At 44.6% G+C, this 20,377-nt stretch overlaps 1 protein-coding gene across 7 annotated transcripts in view; it reads right to left on the reverse strand.

Moving 5' to 3' along the window:
• LOC109627887 (AT-rich interactive domain-containing protein 1B-like) overlaps positions 1-20,377 on the reverse strand; it is a 204,397-nt gene that overhangs the window by 45,681 nt on the left and 138,339 nt on the right. For all 7 annotated transcript variants that reach the window (XM_069536161.1, XM_069536160.1, XM_069536157.1 and 4 more), the window contains one exon: positions 7,937-8,240. In XM_069536161.1, the coding sequence (XP_069392262.1) occupies positions 7,937-8,240 (304 nt within the window). The remainder of the gene's footprint in view (positions 1-7,936; positions 8,241-20,377) is intronic.

A 20,377-nucleotide genomic window follows, 5' to 3' on the forward strand; every position in this document is an offset into this window, starting at 1 on the left:
ACCTGGACAAACATCTTAGCTCACAAATGTTTGTCCTTAACACTGATCAGTCAAAGACCATTACATGAACAGATTTGACGTTTTGATCATGCTGGCAGAGCTTTAGAAGGACAAGATTTGCTGCAAGAAGACATACAGAATGAACCGGCAGATATCTGGAGCGAGGATGCTCTTTGGAAGCTGCTGAAAAGTCAAATAACTGTAATTTCCTCTTTGTATAAAAGGCACTTAGTGAGCACATCCATTTTCTGCTCTTTCTTCATGATACAAGGCAGCAACGGGCCAGAAGTAATGGGAGTTCATTGCGTTTTTCTGAGATAATGCTCCTTGCTAAAAACCCAATACACATTTTAATTTTCCCTTCCACAAGGACTGTTGAGGCAACCCTGAGTCTCCTTTGAAGCGAGGGAGTGTGGTCTTTGAAGCTTTTTTCATCAGCGTTTCAAACGCAAATGCCGGGGAAGTTCAAAGCTGAGGGAGAGTACTTGTGGCCATATTTCTGTTTTGTTTCAGGGCCCTGGTAATATTAAGCTTAGGCACTACTATGTGTGTATGTGTGTGTGTGTGTGTGTGTGTGTGTGTGTGTGTGTGTGTAATGTTGATGAAGAAAAGTCGACCAGACAGTCAATGAATAGACTTTTATTAAATGCTGATGAAAGGAAGGTGCGGGTGTGCATTAACAGAAATGTGTGAATGCGAGAGAGGGTGTACAGGTATAGAGTATGTAGCCTATACACAGACATGCAGCGATGCAGCCACTCGCCTACATTGCACACACACACACACACACACACACACACACACACACACACACACACACACACACACAAACACACACACACACACACACACACACACACACACACCTTCCCTACTTCTCATAAACACAGACCCCCTGGAGCAGCCGGGGCCATTTTTGCTAAAGTGAGGTAACAGCAGTGAGCACTAATAGACTGTTGTAGAATACAGAGAAAGGGCTGCTTCAGCACCATGTCTTAATACAACCCTTAGGCTGCACTCACACCCGACAACTCGTGCGCGCGCACGCACATGCGCACACACACACTAAGGTAATATCCCCTACTTGCTGCGTCTTTAGGGGAAGGAGGCAGATAAACAGCAGGCTCCAATAATGGCGGTTTAGATCTCTATGGGTGCGAGTCAATGCCTCTCCAAGCCGGGGGCTAATGCCAGTTAACTCTCCCTATAGGGGACAAGTGCAGGCCTGCAGTGGCTCGCAAAACAAGCGCCCTCCCAAGATCCTCATTACTTCCAACGCTGAGTAGCAACTGTAAGTAAAGCAAAACTGCAGCTTAAGCTAAAAAACAGCGAGCAGGTTGCGGGGGAGAGAATGCGATGGAGTGAGTGAGAGAAAGCAAGAAAATAGGTGTTGGGGAGAGAAAATAATTGTGCACTGTGCTCCAGTTAGGGTTTTCCAGTCGGACAGAGTTAGAATGGGAGCTCTCTAAATGGCTAACACAGCAAGCAGGCGCAGTTTTTTTCTACTGTTTTGGCCGTCGGTGTGCTTTGTGAATATAATGCCTGTGGGGAGGACATTTTGCTGCTTCACTTCGAACACGAGGAGGCATCAGTAGGAGGAGAGACAGAGGCATGTGGGAGGTGGGGAAAGAGTTGTGGTGGTGGTGGTAGGGGGGTTTGATGCGTGGATGGGGATGAAGACAAAAAAAAGGAGGACAAAAGTGGAGTAAGGGAGCTGGAGGAGAGATGTGAGGAAATAAGAGGGAGGAACAGAGGCAGAAATGTGGATGGAAAATTCAGCCTTGTTCCTCAGTGGGAGGCCTGTACCACAGCAACGCTGTGAGCGAAGAAAGCAGCAGAGACAAACAGAGATGGGGAGGAAAAGGGTGGGGACGAGGGAACGTGAGACACAAGAGGGAACATAAGAAAAAGCGAGCACGATAAAAATAATGAGAAGAAAGAGAGAGGGACAAGGACAGCCAGAGGCAGCGTTCCCACCACGCAGCCTCTCAGGGAGTGGTGTGACTAGAAAACTCGCCCGGCTCCACACACTGCAAAAGACACTGGCATAAAAACTCCCCCACCCTCTTCGGCTGCTTTCTTGTGATAACTTTCACCACTAACAGAGGAAAATATATAAGTTTTGGATGAGCAAACCCTGTGGCGTCTTCATGGCCCGACGTTGCAGCTAGCAAATTTGTTTTTTTTCTCTCATTGGGGAAGTCATTTACTGACAGTTTTTTAAAAATGGCCATCTCTGCGCATGCAAGCTTGATCTGAGGTCATCGCTCCTGTTCCTTCCAGGCTTATATGATTGACCTTTAACCTCCATGTGGAAAAAAGATCAGTTTTTCTTCTTTCTGTGGTTTTCATTAACATAATTAAAGATAGAAATGTGTTTCTTAAAATGATAAACTGAGTGCAAACCACAGGCAAGGCTAGCGGACAATGTAAAGGACAAGAGCGGATATAAAGCAGGATGGAGGAGATTCATAGGGACGGACCCTTGAGCGAACAAACTGGACAAGTCTGGCCCTCTCTCCCTCTCTGTCTCCCACCCTCTATCATAATGTCCTTCTCCTCTCCCTCCTCCACTCGCCCTGACCTCTCTGTCCTTTTCTGGGCCCTGCAAGCACTTGAAGCGAAGCACAGATAAACAGCTTAAACTCTCCAGAGCGCTCGCCCGCGAGCTCCAATCACCTCTTTAGAAGAAAATAAAAACTCAGACGGGGTGAGGAGAGGTATAGAACAGGGGGGGGGGCGGACGATCGCTGTTAACTGGACCACAGAGGATCTTGGTGGAGAGTGGAAAACAAGAGAGGGAAAAATAGAGGATAAAATTGGAGTATTTGTCTGTAGCAGACAGAGGAGGTTGCGCTGTGGAGGAGTGTAGATGTTGTCTGAGTCAATTAGCAGACAAACACACACAGATCTAAAAATGCACAAACACCGACCAGACCTGAAAAAGGGACATAATTCCAATCTTGTTTCCTTGCTATCCCTGTGTCTAAATTCTGGGGCTGCATCCTTCAAGAAGCTGCATTTGAAGACAGACTGCATCACGGTGTTATGACTAGACATTTAAAATGGTCCTTCAAATGCAGCCGCCAAATGTGTCCCTCCATCTCAGAGAAACGAAGGCTCCAACAAGTGGTCTCTTCCTGGCCCAACCTACCCCAGGATTCATTGTGCTTTAGCGTCGGCAAACGACCAGACGTCCAAGTATCACTCTTCAACTCAATCGACCAGCTAATGTGCACGTTAAAAACCAAGGGGCATCAAAACTTGCTTGTCATGTCCAACTGCAGCTCTGTTGCTAGGCAACAGCAATAAGGGCGTAATGATCTGTTGACGCAGAGCGCGGAAATAATTTTAGTTCAGCTTTTACGGCGTACCCGGCCCAAGAAAACCGCCTCCTTCACGTCCCCTGAATGATGCAGCCTCTGAATTGGGACACAGCTTATGTATTAAGCAAAGATCTAGTCATGGTGACGGAGACATTACGTTACTACATATCTCCTATGTATTTAAAAAGTATTTTTCTTTTTAACAAAACAAGCTTCATTGAAAATGCTGAGTGTATATGTAAATCCCCTCAGTGATAACAGCATCAAAATAGTCTTCTTAATGCTTGAAAACGCTTTTTTTCAGGGTCACTAGATGATCACTTTAAGGTCTCCATAGTTACAAGAGCTCAAGCCAACTAAACATCTGTGGGTCATTCTGCAGCAACAAACCACTCTTTGGATGAACTTTAACTCCTTATGGATCAGAAGAGTCAGAAGAGCAGCACGTTCTGTTGTGGTACTTTGTTGACACTGAAATCTTATTTTCTGATATCTGGTATTTTCCCCTTCACACAGAAGCAGGTAAATCTGCACCATATTGGCTCCAACCCATCAGCCACAGTGATCCAGGCTGATGACAACCGAGTCTCGGTGCTCTGTTTGCATGAAGTGTGATCTAGTATCAGGCACAGTCTGGTAATGGATTTGTCTTCTTGTGACAGCCACGCTAAGGCTGAGAGGAAGTGACGCCATACTGACAGGTTGTCAACCCGGAGACAACTTGTCAAACAAGCCAATGTTCACACTCAAAAGCACCGAGCGAACACAGCCTTATCTACAGGTACAAATATTCAGGAAACGCAGGGTTTTGGAAACACATGCAAATCAGTGCATCTGATGGATTCTGTGGCTGCTGCATTTGGGGCGACGCTAACTGAGCCTCAGCTTTTTCAGGGCCTTCTGTTCTGCACTTTGACTGGATGACTTTGCCTCTCTCCTCCACAGCTAGTCGTCAGTGATGGAAGCTCGAACACCGGTGCTCCCATTCCGCCTCGCATCCATCCAGATAAGAGATGAATTTCTGCTTGCCTCGTCCCCAATGTCTCATGGAAGGAGAAAAATATTCTGAGGACTCTCTGAATTGCTTCAGAGACACTGGGAGGAGGGAGGAGTGTGTGTGTGTGTGCGACGAGAGCCTGTTTTTGTGAATGTGTGTGTATGTGCATACGAGGTGGAGGAAGAGGAGGGGGAGGTTGGCAGTTGAGCAATGTGATTTCTGCTCGACTGTCACAAATCTAGCGCAACAGGAAAATCAATTTGGCCCTGTGTGTGCCTTTTTGGCTTGGGGAGAGAATCCAAATAGCAAGGCGAGGCCCGGATAATGTTACAGTGTATTGGATTTGCTTCATAGAGAGAGAGAGAGAGAGAGAGAGAGAGAGAGAGAGAGAGAGAGAGAGAGAGAGAGAGGAGACGAGAGAATCACAGGCGTGCTGTGGAGCTCCGACAAGATAGATTTGTGCAAGTGTATGGGTGTATGATAGGCTGGCAATCTGTCTCCCCCTGTCTGACACACACGCATGCATGCACGCACGCACATACACATACACATACACACACACACACACACACACTCCCCATATAGGCTATTTATACAGTTTGTGTGACCATATACGCATGTTAAGTGTGAAACTATGAAATAAACTGTTAATAGGTGTGAGCATTAATGTGCTGTAATGTGTTTCTTTGTGTGTGTGTGTGTGTGTGACGGCCAGGTGAAAGGATGACATGATGAAATGGCTCTCCTCTGACCGCTGTCAAGGGTAACGCGTGTCCCGTGAGTGCTCAGCCGTGTGACATGTCGCATCACTCCACGGAGTGAGGCTGACCGGCAGCCAGAGAAATACGCACGCACGCACGCATGCATGCACACACACACACACACACACACACACAAAAGCACTTCTTACACAAACTAACTAATCTACTTTCTTACCTCTACCTTCTTGGATTTGATAAATATAAATATAGAGGAAACAAATCAGCTGTTTAAGTCTCATGATATTTTTCAAAACTAATGGAAGCACGGTCCCACTACTGAAACTGAGATGAGTCTGCTAACTTCCACTTTCCAAACTGACAGTAGCTTTAATGGAATACAATGCAGCTGCAAGATATTGTGAATTTGACATTTCTTTAACTGGAGCTCAAACCACTGCAGATAAAAACTTCAGTTGTTGTGCACTAATTAATTAGCTTATTAATGTTTGTCTTATTTTGTTTACTTAGAGGACACTGCAGTTCACACAACTACTTTAAATAATGAATGTGTTTTTTTAATGGCTTCAGAAATAACAGATCGGGAGAACTGAAGATACAAATCTTAGAAAAACAAAGCACACACACACAAGGACACACACAGTGCAGCTTGTTAACTCCCCTGCGCCCTCTTCTCCTCACTGACTTGTTTCCCAACTATGACAACAACATGAACCAAAGTGTCCTGACTTGTGATCCTAACTTGTGATGAAGTGTTAGAAAGCAGAGCGCTGGTAATCAGATGAGCACTAACCACATTAGTTCTCCTGTGTCTCTCATAGGATGGCTGCTCCTTGATCTAATTCAAACTGATTGTTGTACAGCCGCTAAAACATGTCAGATGTTACTCAATGCTCCACGCTTTATCACCATTTATTTGGCATGGGGAATATTTAAAAATGTTTTCTTATTAATCACGTCCTAGCGATCGGTTTCGCTTCCCGTCTCGCTGCCTCATTCCGGATTCTTGGCACAAGCGACTGAAAAAAAACGCTGTCCCAGTTTTTCATTAGCGTCAATCACTGTGGTAAGCGGTTGCGCGGAGAGTAGGAGGAGGAGCTGGCATTGGGATCTTGCTCAAGACATTTTGCTCCGCCTCGTCACAGTGACTGACAGGTTTGAGACATGCTGATGCGCCGGTCAAGCCAGTCAGGGGGGGGGCAAAGAGGTGGCAGGATGACGGGGATGCCAGGTGGGAATGGCGTGCACACACACACATTCACACGCCTGTCACAGGCAAATCAAATAAGCACTTGTTTATAATGTTGAGTGTTTATCTAAATGGTTATGTGCTCGACTATGGCCCCAGGAGACAAACAGACACACCGTGCATTGTCTGATAATCCTGTCGGTGTCTTGTTCGGGCTGCCATATTTTAGATAAGCCCCCAAATCAGACGTGAGCTCCTCCACTACCAGTCAGTCGCAATTCATTAATACTCAGACTGAAGAGGAGAAATATTGTCTGGACATAAATGTTGGAGACGCTTGTGCAATCCACAGGTAACTGTGAGACGGACATGATTTAAATTAGGGATGTGTTTCTACAGCATGGTGATCAAAGACTTAACAAATCCCCACAATGCAGGGACAAAAACTGTGAAGAAAATGAATGAGACATTTTTCATGAAGCGCTCTGCACTAAGCTCTAATATTCTTGAGTGGTCTGAATTAGGATTTCATATGGAGCAGAGATATCACAGTCTAGACAAGCTGGATTGATATTATTTGGTCTTCTGCCACAGTGTAAATGGCGGCTTCATCCTCTGTTCAAACTGGCAGAATGAAAATTGATCTGGATGGATTATATGGTGGGTTGGAGTTGATTTACGGGTCATCTGGGTTGTTCTAAAAGGAGTTCAAACCCTGCTCACCAAACACTCAAGCAAAGTGGATCGATTAAATGCACGATATTGCAATGAATAATCATGTTAGTGGAAAAAGCAGAAGTAAAAAAAAAAAACTAGCTCACTTGGTTTTACAGAGGTGTGACGCAACAGCACACTACATTTAAACATTGGCATAAACATTGTTTGTGGAAACATGTAAGCCTTTTCTGCACCAGGGTCAGTTTTCTACATGACCTTTTTAAAATCCTCTTTAAATGCACATATTTAAAAACAAATGAAATCAGGCTCAGGTCTTTATATCGCAGACTAAATGGAAAGGTCAAGCAGAAATGTAGGTGTGATGGCTGTGAAATGCTTCCAGCAGCAACAGGTTTACTAATGCACTGCCTGAGAGATGCTCCAAGGATTATTTAAAGTGTAACTTCACCCCAGAGACAAGCCTGACCACACACACACAGACACACACACCGATATAACACACACAAGATATTTCAACTAGCCTACTAAAGTTAGTTATCTCCAACACACACATTTTTGCGACCGAAATGTCGTATGAGGTAAAGGCTTCTCGCCTCCACAGTTTCCTGACAGCCAAGACCTCGGTCGTCACGAGCTATTCAAACCGATGGCTCAGGTGGTGGCCGCAGCTAGTGGTTCAAATGGTGTGTGTGCGTGTGTTTGTGTGTGTGTGCGACAGCCGAGGGGCAAGAGAGGATGATGTGGTGGTTTAGGAGTTTAGCTTCTACACAGATTTTAATGAGTGGAGTTTTTGAAATTCCCAATCACAAGTGGTCACTTCTCCTCCATTAGAGGGTGTAACCTTTTCAAATACATATAAATGTCATGATGTAGAGATGTCCATTGACTCTACGTGGAAAGGCTTGTTTGTTTGCAGTAATCAAACTAATAAAGTTACTTTACAAGTTGCACCTTTCATCAAAATGAAACCTGATTATCCAGATTTATGCACACATCATTTTTAGACAGGCCCTAATGGCAGCGCTACCTGGTGTGGCGTTGTTGGCAGAGGGTCCACTGGCAGGAGAGATGGGTCCAGAGCCAGAGCGAGAGTGCTGGGACTGAGTGGAGCCCGCCGGCGAGCCAACAGGGGAGGGAGAGGGGCCGCTCCTCTGGCTGGGGAGGTGTGGGGAAGCGTGTGGTGAGAAGGGGGACTGTCCCTGGTTACTGGCGCCTCCCTGCTCCCCCTGGCTACTGCTGCTGCTGCTGGAGGACGATCCACCGGCGCTGACGGTCGAGCCCAGACCAGCCTCCGTTCCTGTGGGGAGGTCATCAATCGAGCCGGACAGATCCTGGAACAGAAGAAAGGACTTACACTGAGTATTTACGAAGTTCACCCAAACATTTCATGAGATGTGACGTGCAGCGGGTGGCACAAGCAAACACTAAATCTTCACAGTTCCATATTATATCCTATAAAAGAAAAACACAGCAACTATTTCAGCATGGGTGACCAGGTTGTATTTCCTATAAAAATACATGATGTAAAGAACTGAACATATTTCTGGGGCACAACAGGTTAAAAGTTTACACATGCATGAGCAGCGTTTGACTTTTCTGTGGCCTGCTGGGAAAGTGACGGTGGTTAATATGCTACAGGAGCAAAAGCATTACCCGCAGAAGAAACCACGACTGTGTACACTGGCTGCTGTGGTGAGAATGAATTGTAACGGGCCTCTCATTCAGACTGAGGGTGAGTTCATATTACAGTTTTCATTCCCTGTGGTGAGGAGGAGATTGTGTATTTGTGTGTGAGTGTAAGAGATTGTGTGCTTCATAGGTGCTCCCCCTCCTGAATTGATTCCAGGGAAATCCCATCACTGCTGCTGACGAAATGCTCACTGCATTAACGCGTGGAGTGAGGAGAGATTGAGAGATGTGAGAGAGAGGCAGTGGCAGAAGTAAAGAGGAGGCCAGATGTGATGCAATGTGATGGCTGCCCCCCTGAACTACACATCACACACATTTTGATACACACACTAGCGGCTGTGCCCCAGCTGTGACTGGATATGGGGGAAGTCACCTGTAAGCGACCCCTGTTTCTTAGCTGGTATCCGCTTGGGGGGAAAGGGAAGATTTGCGGGTGTGTGCCAGCTGATCCTACCTGCTATACCATGCGTGTTGACCCTCCACTCCTGTCCCACCTGAGCCCTGTGTGCAACCATTACTGTTACCACAAGCAAACACTGCATGTGTCTATTTGTCACTAAGAGTTTACTGTGTCTTACAGTCAAAATCAACCAAAATACACCTATGAAACTTTAATTTGAATATTATCACAATTGTAATTGTCACGGTAGAAAGATCCAGTTTAATATATACAGAAGTAGAATGAAAACCTGCCTCCAACAAGCCACCCACTCATAAATATCAATCTCATAAACATCCCTGATTTGATTTGTAATGAAATCCATGACTAACTCTCTAGGAAATCTCACAATGTTAAAGAGAGTGCAATACAATTCCTGCACCAAACTTTAATGGGTTAGTTCTTGAACCAGACATCATGTTTCTTAGTAATCTTTTCCACTAGTCTTTGTCCAACCCTGCTAACAATCAAAACACAGTAGAAAACATTGGCGGAGGTAATAATTCACTCAACACAATAATGCATCAGTCTTTTCTTCTTGTGTCTGGAAGAGGAGGTCAGTGTAATATGTTAATAAGCTAATGGAAAACTGTGTCACACTGTAACAGCGACAATGGAAACAACCCCCCCCCCACCTTAAGGTACAACCAAAACACGGTGAAATATTTTTTTTAATACTGACAACAAGTTCCACAATAAATTCAAAATTCAATCATTTGCCATCCCCTGCAGTACACTGTCAAAAAGCCATTTGTTTGGAATTTATGCAGCTCTGTCAAATAGTCAATTTCATGTAAACCGCAGGCAAACAATGTACTTTTTCCACAATATCCGAGCACCACGATATTTCCTATAAAAACAGCGACACGCATCTCCATCTTTTCTCTCCATCCATGGAAGGCTCCACTCTATGGAGCAGACAACAAGTCAGTGAGGCAATCTGTCCACGGCTGCATGTTTTGGTTAATGCGATCTCGGCAGTGACACACAAAGCCTTTGTTTTTCCATCATGCTGCTGTGAGTGCCCACCCGCCCTTCCAGCCTGCCAGTCTGTCACCTGGCATTATCTACCCTTGCACGACTGAGCACACGGGGCACTTGCTGTCCCCTCTCTCTCTATCGCGTTTACTCAACCATGGTACCACTCCCTGTCTCAGCCAATCAAGTCACCTGGTGTTCTGCGCTCAGTGATGTAATGCGCTGCCTCCACCAATAGGGTATTTTCAACCGACTGGCCGCCCCGGGTGCATGCCATTTCACATGGTGAGGTAACCATGAAAGCCATGTGTAACCATGACGATGGCTTACCCAAAACACCAAGAGCTAGTCGGATGTGCAGCTATGTTGTTAACCCACGGGCTAATTGTGTGAATGGATGGGCATAATTGCATTTCACCTAATTGGGTGCTGTTGCCAGCTTTTCCAGTGGCAGTTTACGGGTGGGAAAATGCGTACCAGTAATTTGTTTAGAGGCAGTTAGGCTCATTTGGATTATACGTACACTTGAGCACAGCTGTGTGGCCCAAGACTAAAAAAAAGTAGTGGCAGTATATAACATCACAGTAAAGGAAAGCTTAACACTACTGGACCATAAAAATGACAGTTGTAAATACCCAATAAATCCATAGTTATAACATATGGTTGCAGAAACAATACCGTTAAAAAGTCATTTCACAATGCACCTGCAATATAAAGCCTTTATCAACACATACACCCCTCCTCCACATGTACACTTCTCCTTATCAAGGGCTATGGAGCATTGTGCTACCTGGCTAAATGTCTGCTACATAGTCATGCGTAAAGAATCCACGCCAGGCAGCTAGCTAACCAGCCAGGCAGGCATGCAGTCGGGGGATCCAAACGGCCAACAATCTGGGGCCCCAATCCAAAGTGGCCCAAATCCAATTTGTTTGGCTCAGGGCTGCAAATTGCTCTGTGCATTGAGTCTCCAAATAGCTGTCAACCACTCCCGCTTGGCGTCCTGTATCGCTTAATTCGCTCCTGGAGCATGTAATTGTCATAATAAGAAAAATATTGAGGTGATAATAACCAGTTACTTTGAGATGCCCCCTGTCCGCCTCAAGACACACACACACACACACATGCTGTCGCATATACGCACATAATGGGCCGAGACTGCCATCTACACATTTCACACAACATTGGAGAGGCAGTCGCTCGTGACCCTTCACCTCACTGGTGTTGGTGCCTGCCTGCACTCTCTCGTTTAGTGTGCCTCTGTTTGTCTGTGTGTGTAAGTGTTTGTCTGTGTGTGTGTGAGTGTTTGTGTGTGTGTGTGTGTGACAGGCACACAGGCTGCTGTCAGAGTGAGACACGCTTGGGCACTGATGCGGCCGAAGGGACAGATGAGGCCACACGCATAACACCCCTTCCTTTTCCTCTCTCATACTATTGCCCTGCTCTCGCTCTCTCACATGCACGCACACACGCACACAGGCACACACACACACACACACACACACACACACACACACACACACACACACACACACACACACACACACACACCAGCAGGGTATAAGGCATCAGTGTGTAACAGGGAGCTGTCACATTCGGCAGACTGTGGGCCTTTTTCTCTTGACCATGGCGCTGATGTTTTCTCCTCTCACCGCACACTGGGAATTAATCAAAGTTGTAATGGTAGACGGCACCGAGTGTGTGTGTGTGTGTGTGTGAGGAAGCAAGCGAGCAAGATAGAGAGAGTGTGTGTGTGTGAGGAAGCAAGCGAGCAAGATAGAGAGAGTGTGTGTGAGTGAGCAAGGGAGAGAGGGTGTGTGCTTGACAGTGGTTCTCTGTCTAGACAGGGAGGAGCCAATGGCTGTCGCTTCCTGTGGGCTACCGGAAAGGAGAGCGATGAGAGAAACTACTTACTTCAAACACTCTTAACCTAAAAACAAACGCAAACACACACACACTCGATTCAACTCTTCTTGGATAACTAGGAGCTGGAGGACTGAGAATCTACACAGACATCCACCAAGACATTTGAATGAAATATACAAATGGTAAATATAGGTAATATATAGATGACATCACTGTGTTCATACACATGCGAGAAACATTTGTACTTTATGGTAAAATAATGCCCCTCTTATATACGGCAGAATGGCCAAAATACACATAGTAAATGGTTACATTGCCTGTTAAGTACTTTTCTCTGGCACAACTCTACAGGTGTTTACCCATTGAGATAGTTTTAGATATTTTTACTACCTCTGGACACTGGAGGTGAATTGAATTTGATTCACAGGATTTGAAAATTACATTTAAAAAAATCAACAGCAACATCTTTCAAAAACAGTGTTCATATCACTTTGATGATGAAATGCGATGAAATGCTATTCACTTCCATCATCTTGGAGAGGGTTGTACAAATAAGTGAAGCGTACTGTAGAAAATCTGAGAATTAAACCTTTGATGAAAGTAAAAATAGGATTTTATGGTTACTAATACATAAATATATATCTATATGAACATCAGACATGTTGATGGGTGACTACATGTTGCTCAGTGCCTGTGCTCCTTTACTTAAAGGTAACCCAAGAGGGATTTACCTGAGATGTGAGCATCTTGCCTTATCTGTACAGAATGGATGAAATAGGAAAGAATGACTGTCTACCACCATGATCTCTCCTTTTCATATCCGAGCTCCACTTCAGCAGGAGTTTGACATTTTATCCGCTGCACCCCTGGTGTAATAATGCACTCATCCCACCTGCAACACATTCTACTGGTCACCAGACCCACTTGAGCACGCAGAGTCTGGCACAGCAGCAGGGAAGATCAGGGGCCTGAGTGTGGTGTGTACTCCCAGAATGTTCTCAGTGGATGTTCAGCATGGATATATACTTACAGGGGCACAGTATATAGTACTGTTTAAAAAGAATGGGACTACATTTCTCCAAATCTGTCTTTAAACAATACTGGCACAACTAAAGGTGCATTGAAAGAGTGGCTGCTGTTGCTGCAATTGTTTTTTTCTCTTCATATAGGCCATGAAGAGATCCCTTCAAAATGTGAGTCCAATGTAAGCGTGTGTGAGCAAAATCAAGTGGTTATTTTCCAAAGCATTTTAGCAGCATTTTACTCTGAAATTTCCTCTTTGTGTTACTATCGCTCCACTGCAGCTCAGCCAGGAAACCCTGCTGTGGGAACACAAAGGAGTAATTTTGCAATAAAAAAAAGCCAGTAACTTTGGAAGATTCCCACTTGATGTGACCATGTCCGACTGCTGAAGCCTCGTTTCAGCTTTGGCTTAAGAATTCCTATTTATTTAGACACATGAGGACTGTGGTCTGGTCCCCATCTTTTACAGTGGAATAGGCTTAGGATGGTATCTCTTCATGGTCAGTATGCAGAGGAGAAATATTGCAATGATAAAAAGACAGGAACAGTTGTGCAGCCATCATGTTTCAGCTCTATCAGACTGGTTGTTATAATGAAAATAATAAGAGTGATAATTACAGATGTGAAGATGTTATTAATGAGATATAATAATAATAATAATAGCGATGATAATGATAAATAGTAATAATAATAATAATAACTGTAGTTGTCATCCTGATCATGCAGCTCTGGAGTTCAAGATTCTCTTAAACCACTTCCACAACTACATTTATTTTTTAACATATTTTTACATAGATGTTTAGATTTTCTACTTAGATATTTATTGATGGCTCCAGATAAGGACATTAGCCAATATCAGACATGAATTCTGGAGAATCTCTGCACAATCAAATCAGGATACTCTGAGTTTGCCTTTCACATATTTCCAGAGCCCTCAGGTGAAGGGTGGTGCAGCAGGCAGTGGCAGGACGTATGAGATCATGTGTTCAGTACATGCCTGAAAGCAGATGAGTGCATGACAGTAAAGCCTTTGAATTTTAATACTGGCAAGTCAGTCTGAACACAAACAAATGTAAACTTTGTCCTTTTATAGCATTTGTCTATTTACGTTACAATACAGCATATATGGTTTTTACTGACGTGTTTTTATGTATCCATAAAGAACCTGTGTTTTCATAGGTCAAGAGTAAAATTTATTATAATGTTTCACACAGCGACGATTGTGCGCCGACTCACTGTGGTACAGTTTATACACAAATAACACCTCAGCGAGCAAAGAGGCCAGTTTTATTCTCTATTTCTCCTCTCTGTGTAAATATGATGATGCAAACTGTAATTAACTCCAATAGCCATCGTTTGTGGGCCTGAGGGAGAGGTCTGCTTATGGCAGCGCTGCACTCATTTATCGGCTCTGGACGCTGTGCTTTAAATCTTTATGGTGCACTGGAGAATGCATGAAAATGCTATTACACAAAGATGTTTTTTTTTTTTTCATCCTTTCCCCAAACCGTCGATTGAGGCAAAATCCAAATGAAATGCCATGCAAATGAATCCAAATGGACTGCCGACTGCGTGTGTGTGAAAGAGGGTTTTAACTTGATGCCCCATGTAGAGCACACACTGTAATACCCTTCACTAAGTGCTATTAAGTACAGAAAGAAGAAGAGAGAGAGACTTACTGGAGTGAGATTTAACACAACACCCACACCATCATTTCACTCTTTGATGTCTGTCTACTAAGGCTGGAATGATGATGATAATTGGTGATGATGATGAGAATTGATAAAAAGAAGATGACAATTTAAGCGCTACACTATGAAATGCTGATCCAAACGAGTCTGCTTACACACAGCACTTTACATCCACAAAACTGCTTTAATAATTTGGTCTGGGGCCTGCGTGGGTGGCCTGCAGTTGTTTGTTGTATGCAGGAATGAGCAAACATGCCTTGATGGGGTCTGTCTTTGTCAGATTAAGTGTGTGTTTGTGTGCAATCCAGGATATCTGTATGTCTGAGAGTATGCGTGGGGAGATGAAGAGTTCTTGAGCAGAGTTTTCTGCCACCTCTTGTGGGTCTCAGAGTGAAATCTTCAGTGAGGAGGGGAGGCACAATCCAGACAGTCGCAAAATATGGAAGATGTTTGGCAAGCTTCAGGCTCGCCAAAGCCCACATAGGCTTTAGGCTAGTACCCAGCAGGCACTCAAATATGTAAGCATGCCAACCCATGCAGATCAGTGTTTTGCCATGTGCTTGTAGGATGAATGTTCCCGTCTCAAGTGCCTTAAGTTTCCAATTGTCAAACATTCAACCCTACTCAAGACTGCCATAGGTGGCATGCTATCTTCTTGTCCCAGTAGCATCTCAGAGATATAAGGCAGTGACCCTGTGACATAACACAACAAACTTATATGGAAGCTATTGCATATCACTTTGAAATGACATCAGCAGCCAATTCTCTGTGATTTTACACATAGGTCATATCTGAAGTGTTCAACCATGTCTAACTGCATTGGTTATTGAATCGAACAGAATGTGTGCTTTGTCAAATTCAATAGAACCTAGAAGTGACAGCCCTATTGGGTAACTTTACATAACTACTACTTGAGGTAAGTGAAAGCACAGGTTCTGTGTATAATGTCTAAATTGTTAACACTCATACTGCTTTGAGAGGGGCTGGAGCCAATCCCGGCTGACATTGCAGGGTACACCCTGACAGGTCGTCCAGCATACAGAGACAAACCAGGAAGCCAGAGTACCCAGAGAAAATCAACGTAGACACAGGGATAACATACAAACTGGCTGACCAATAGACAAAACAGAGTTTAATAAATAGGGACAAAAGCTTCCTGAATGGCTCTCTCTTTTTATTTTAACACCATCACTGAACAGAAAGAAAAGAAACAGCCTCCAAAGCCATGCAGGACTGTGGACACCTGACTCAGGATTCAAGTAGATTCAGATGATCTGGTGATAATGCTAATGGAAACTCCACTGCATTAACAATTATTGCTTGTTGTAAGACAGAGGGCTCACTGAGTGATAACTGACCCGGCTCTTAAGCCTCTCGTTCTGGGAGATATGAGGTGGGCCACTTTCAGAGGGACGTTTGAGGCCCTATTACCCCTAAGCTGTTAAAGACGTCCAAATCTGGTGCCGCTTGTCTCCAAACCAGAGGGATTAGTGTTCACTTCCACTGTGATTCTCCCTGATAATATGCCAAGCTGTGGCAGCTATAGTAAACTCCCCCACCCCCCATCCCACACACACACAAACACACACAGTATGGTGTCTCAAACATCCAACGCCACCTTTAGTAAGTTAATAAACATGGGGGTGGGTCCTTTTCGCGTGCCCTGGTATTGAGGCCAAAAACTGGACCACAAGTGCGACCATTCACATGGCGAGTTAGGTCATTGGTATTCTGCCCAGAGGTGTGTATTTAAACATGCCCTCATTTAAAATGGCAGCTTTACAGAGGCAGAGACAGGCTGAGCCCACTTATTGTCTCAGCTGATGAAACTTTTCTTTTTTTCTGAAGTCTGCAAAGGTTCTTCACACTTAAGTTTTTATTGTACGAGCCGACCACTTACGCCAACACACACACACACACACACACACACACACACACACACACACACACACACACACACACACACAGACACACACACACCCACACACACACACACAAATACACACACAAACTCGCCCTATTTGTTCTGCACGTATTGGTTCCACTAATGTTTTTATTTATGGCATTCCAGCATGACATCCTGCCATCCACCCACCCCCTTCCTCACCTCTCCACTCACCCAAGAGAGAACTGAAAAGACGACACATGACATAAAGTGTGTGCACGCGTGTGTGTGTATGTGAGAGTAAGAGAAAGAGAGAGGTGGAAGGGGAGCAAGCAAAATAAATAAATAAATAAGGAGCCCAAATTCCTCATTTCTAATTCAGCTGCTCGTTCAGCTTAACCTCTCTCTCCTCAGCAATTAAAGCACACGCCACATCCTTCACGCTGCGTACAGCCGAGGCTAAATAATGCAGGGGGCATCCAGCACCCGCATCCTTTATCATCCCAAATGACAGCCATTTGCATATCTCCCCAGTCAATTAGAGCGCGGCGGAATAATCAGCCCATAATTGGGGGAGAGCGTTAGTAATCACCCGCCCTGGCACACCGACAGGGCCATCGGAGGAGCGAGGGGTTGTGTGCGGGGTTGGATGTTTGCGTGTGTGTGTGTGTGTGTATCAGGGAGACAGTCCACTCAACTGCAGCCTCTTCACTTCAAACTAGTACGTCCAAACAACCAATCTAACTTCTCCCTGGTTCCCTCTAATGCTCTGTTCTCCCCTGCTCACTAATTTGCACGAAGCAGTTGAGGCTTCAACACATTATTTCTGTGTAATATCTTTCATCAAAATGGGAGAGTAGGGGACATACAATAGTATAAAAAGTGGAACATGAATGAATGACGGGTTTCATTCTGGGATGCCATCCGTTCTGAAATGTTATCAAATGTTAATTGCTCTCCATGAATAGTGACATCCTCTTCAGTGTGGCTGCTTTGTAAGCAAGATTGAAGGGTTCAAGACCCCAAGTGTAAAAATCATTTTTTATTGTCATTCCTGGAATCCTGTCTATGGGTTTGCTAAAAGCATTTGGTACATGCAGTAATGAATTCTTCACGTGCAATGGAATACTAAACTTTCCTCCAAAATTGTGGGGTTTCCTGTCAACAATCACCACGGTGGAGCGACATGTTTTTTTTTGCCTGCCTGTAAGTCTTACATGAGAGCTAATAAATTCAAACTCTATTCCTTTTATATAGCGACAAAGCCTGACGTTGAGATCAGCCAAGACCAACGTAGAAAGGCTGTGCCAAGACACCAGGGGAAAAAAATCCCCCTGCCTGTCCCTTTAGATGCAGACAATCAAAGTGGTTTCATGGGAAGTTTTCTGGGCAGCTTTGAAGTGCGGTAGCTGCGTAGCCTCTGCATTTCCTGCTGAAAGGGGGAATGACCGTTTTTGTGAAACAACATTTCCTTTAATAAACTGTAACCTCCCATTCCTCAGATGCTTTGGTGCTGTCCTCTGAACACGACGCATAAAAGGATCACTTGAGAGAGAAAGAGAGGGAAAAAGAAAGAGGGGTTGACAATAATGGGCACGGTGGAGGGGTGAGTGTGTGTGTGTGTGTGTGTGTGTGTGTGTGCGTGCGTAAAGGAACATCAGAGAAACCCAGGCAAGGTTAGCTCCCAATGCAGCTCCCTCCTTTTGTGTTTCCCCAGCTGCCTTCTTTTCCCTCATGCCTTTGTATTTACCCAATCCAGTTCAATGTTCTCTGTTGTGTTTCAGGCCCACCGTCGCTTTGGAGAGATGAAACGTGTGGCATTCACTTCTCCTTGATAGAAGCGACAAGAAATAGAGAAAGGAAGTTGGAGCTTGGAAAGGGGTGGGTTAGGGTTGTGGAGGGAGGCGAGGACAGTGTAGAGGATGATAGCGATGATTTGTTTTCGATTTTACATCCACACAGGACTTCAGTCTATTGCTGGTGAGGGGCAGACCAGGCTAACCCTGAGACAAAACAGAGTTTAAACACAAACACAAAAGCCTCTTTTGAAGAGAATAGACTACAGAAAACACAAAAGTGGCAGCAGGCTTAAATAGCTCTCTCTATCCGCAGAGGGAGGAAACACTGATTTCCTTTTTACTCATTTTTTTTAAAGGGAGTGTCTCCCTCAGTCCTCTACTCTCGAGGGATCTCTGGCATTTGCTGCCAGCCAGCCGGCTCTGCGCTGCACAGACTTATGCATCACTGTCAAAGTGACTCTGATCAAAAGAGGGATAGGGAGGTGACGTTTGTGGGTGGGTGGGGGGGGTTCTGGTTTGAGGGTCTGTTTTGGTCGGCACAACACAAAACTCTTTCCCCCTTGGATGTGCTGCCTGTCAGTACGTCTGCCAAGGTAATCCATCAGCGTTCGTGGCCGATCAATAACGTGGATCGGTGGAATTCTGATTCTGCTTGTGATCCATGTAAAATGAATGCCTGATTATGTCCATCAACTTCAAGATCAAGATGGAGAAAATCAGAAAAACCTGATCACCACCTCACAGCAGTTTGTACCAGACCACAACTGTGAGGAGCTGTCATGTGATTGAGAAATGTATCCCCAGCATCTATGTTTGTTTTTTTTTTAGAGCGATTTGACGAACAACATCTGACTGACTTTCTCAAAAAATCTAATGAGTCTACATGTTAAATAATCTGGTTACAATCAAACCCCTAATTACCCAGACACTGACCCACAGTGGACCAACAGTGCAGAAGACCCCTGTGCTGAATTAAACACTGTATGGAATCTATAATGTAATTTCTCACGTGAGAAATTCACATGAGCTCAAGACTCATGAGATGAAGGCTGCTTAATTTGGTTTTCTTCCTTTCTTTCTTTTCTTTCTTCTAATTTCTTACTACTGCAGTCAAACACTTCTTCTTGACTGGTTTCTCTGTAAATTCCCATTATATGTAAAATACACAAAAAAACAGTAACTCGGATAACCACTGTGTACAATTAAATCCTCTCAGAATGAACACGTATGACTTTGAGGTGGAATGGGTAGAAAACCACATCTGTCCTGTCAACAGTTCATGCTGTTGGTGGTGACAAGGAGTGGGGAATGGATTTACTGACAAATAGACAATAAATATCTCATTACAGGTGAATCAGGTCATTTGAGCTTGCTTAGGAAAACACACACAGACGCACACTGATGGAGTCACAGAGGGGGGCAGCGGCCCTCTCAGGACAGGCCTCAGCCCTGACGTCAGCCCACATTTCAAATAAACTTTTTAGCGGTGAAAACAAATTGGGCTCACCATCAAAGAGACTTTTCAAAAACCCATTTCTCTCTATGCCAGTTCAAAAGAACCCTGGTTGGTAAACAGGCATGGAGAATTCTCAGCGCAAAGATATTGTAGGAGGTACAAATGGCTGGAACTTCACCACAACAAAGGCAGAGGAGTGGAGGGGTGTAATTCATCACACACTCCACAAAAAGCAAGTGTGACCGACTGTCCATGACCGAAGAAACAAAACAACACAAAAAAAGCTCCTTAATTGGAGGAGTTGTTTTTATTTTTTCATTTCAAACCGGTCTATTGTTTTTTTTGTCTCCTTCCAATTTCTTGCTGCTCAGTCTGTGCCCTTGCCCTCTCCTCCGCCTCCTCCTCTTTCCTCCTGCATTTTCCCCACCTCCCTCTCTTCCCCCATTTCTTCACTAAAACAATTTCGCTCAGAGTTATTCTGGCCTGACTTAAATTAGAAGACAGACAGAGCTGCAGGATGAGGGAGACAGAAAGGAGGAGGAGAGGAGGCATACAGAAGGGGCAAAAGGAGAAGAATGAGGAGGTTAGGAGGAGTAAAAACCTCTGGGTCCTATATGGCTTGTGAGATTTCTTAATAAACAG

The sequence above is a fragment of the Paralichthys olivaceus genome, chromosome 12 (genome assembly GCF_024713975.1).
Source record: "Paralichthys olivaceus isolate ysfri-2021 chromosome 12, ASM2471397v2, whole genome shotgun sequence".
Taxonomy (NCBI): Eukaryota; Metazoa; Chordata; class Actinopteri; order Pleuronectiformes; family Paralichthyidae; genus Paralichthys; species Paralichthys olivaceus.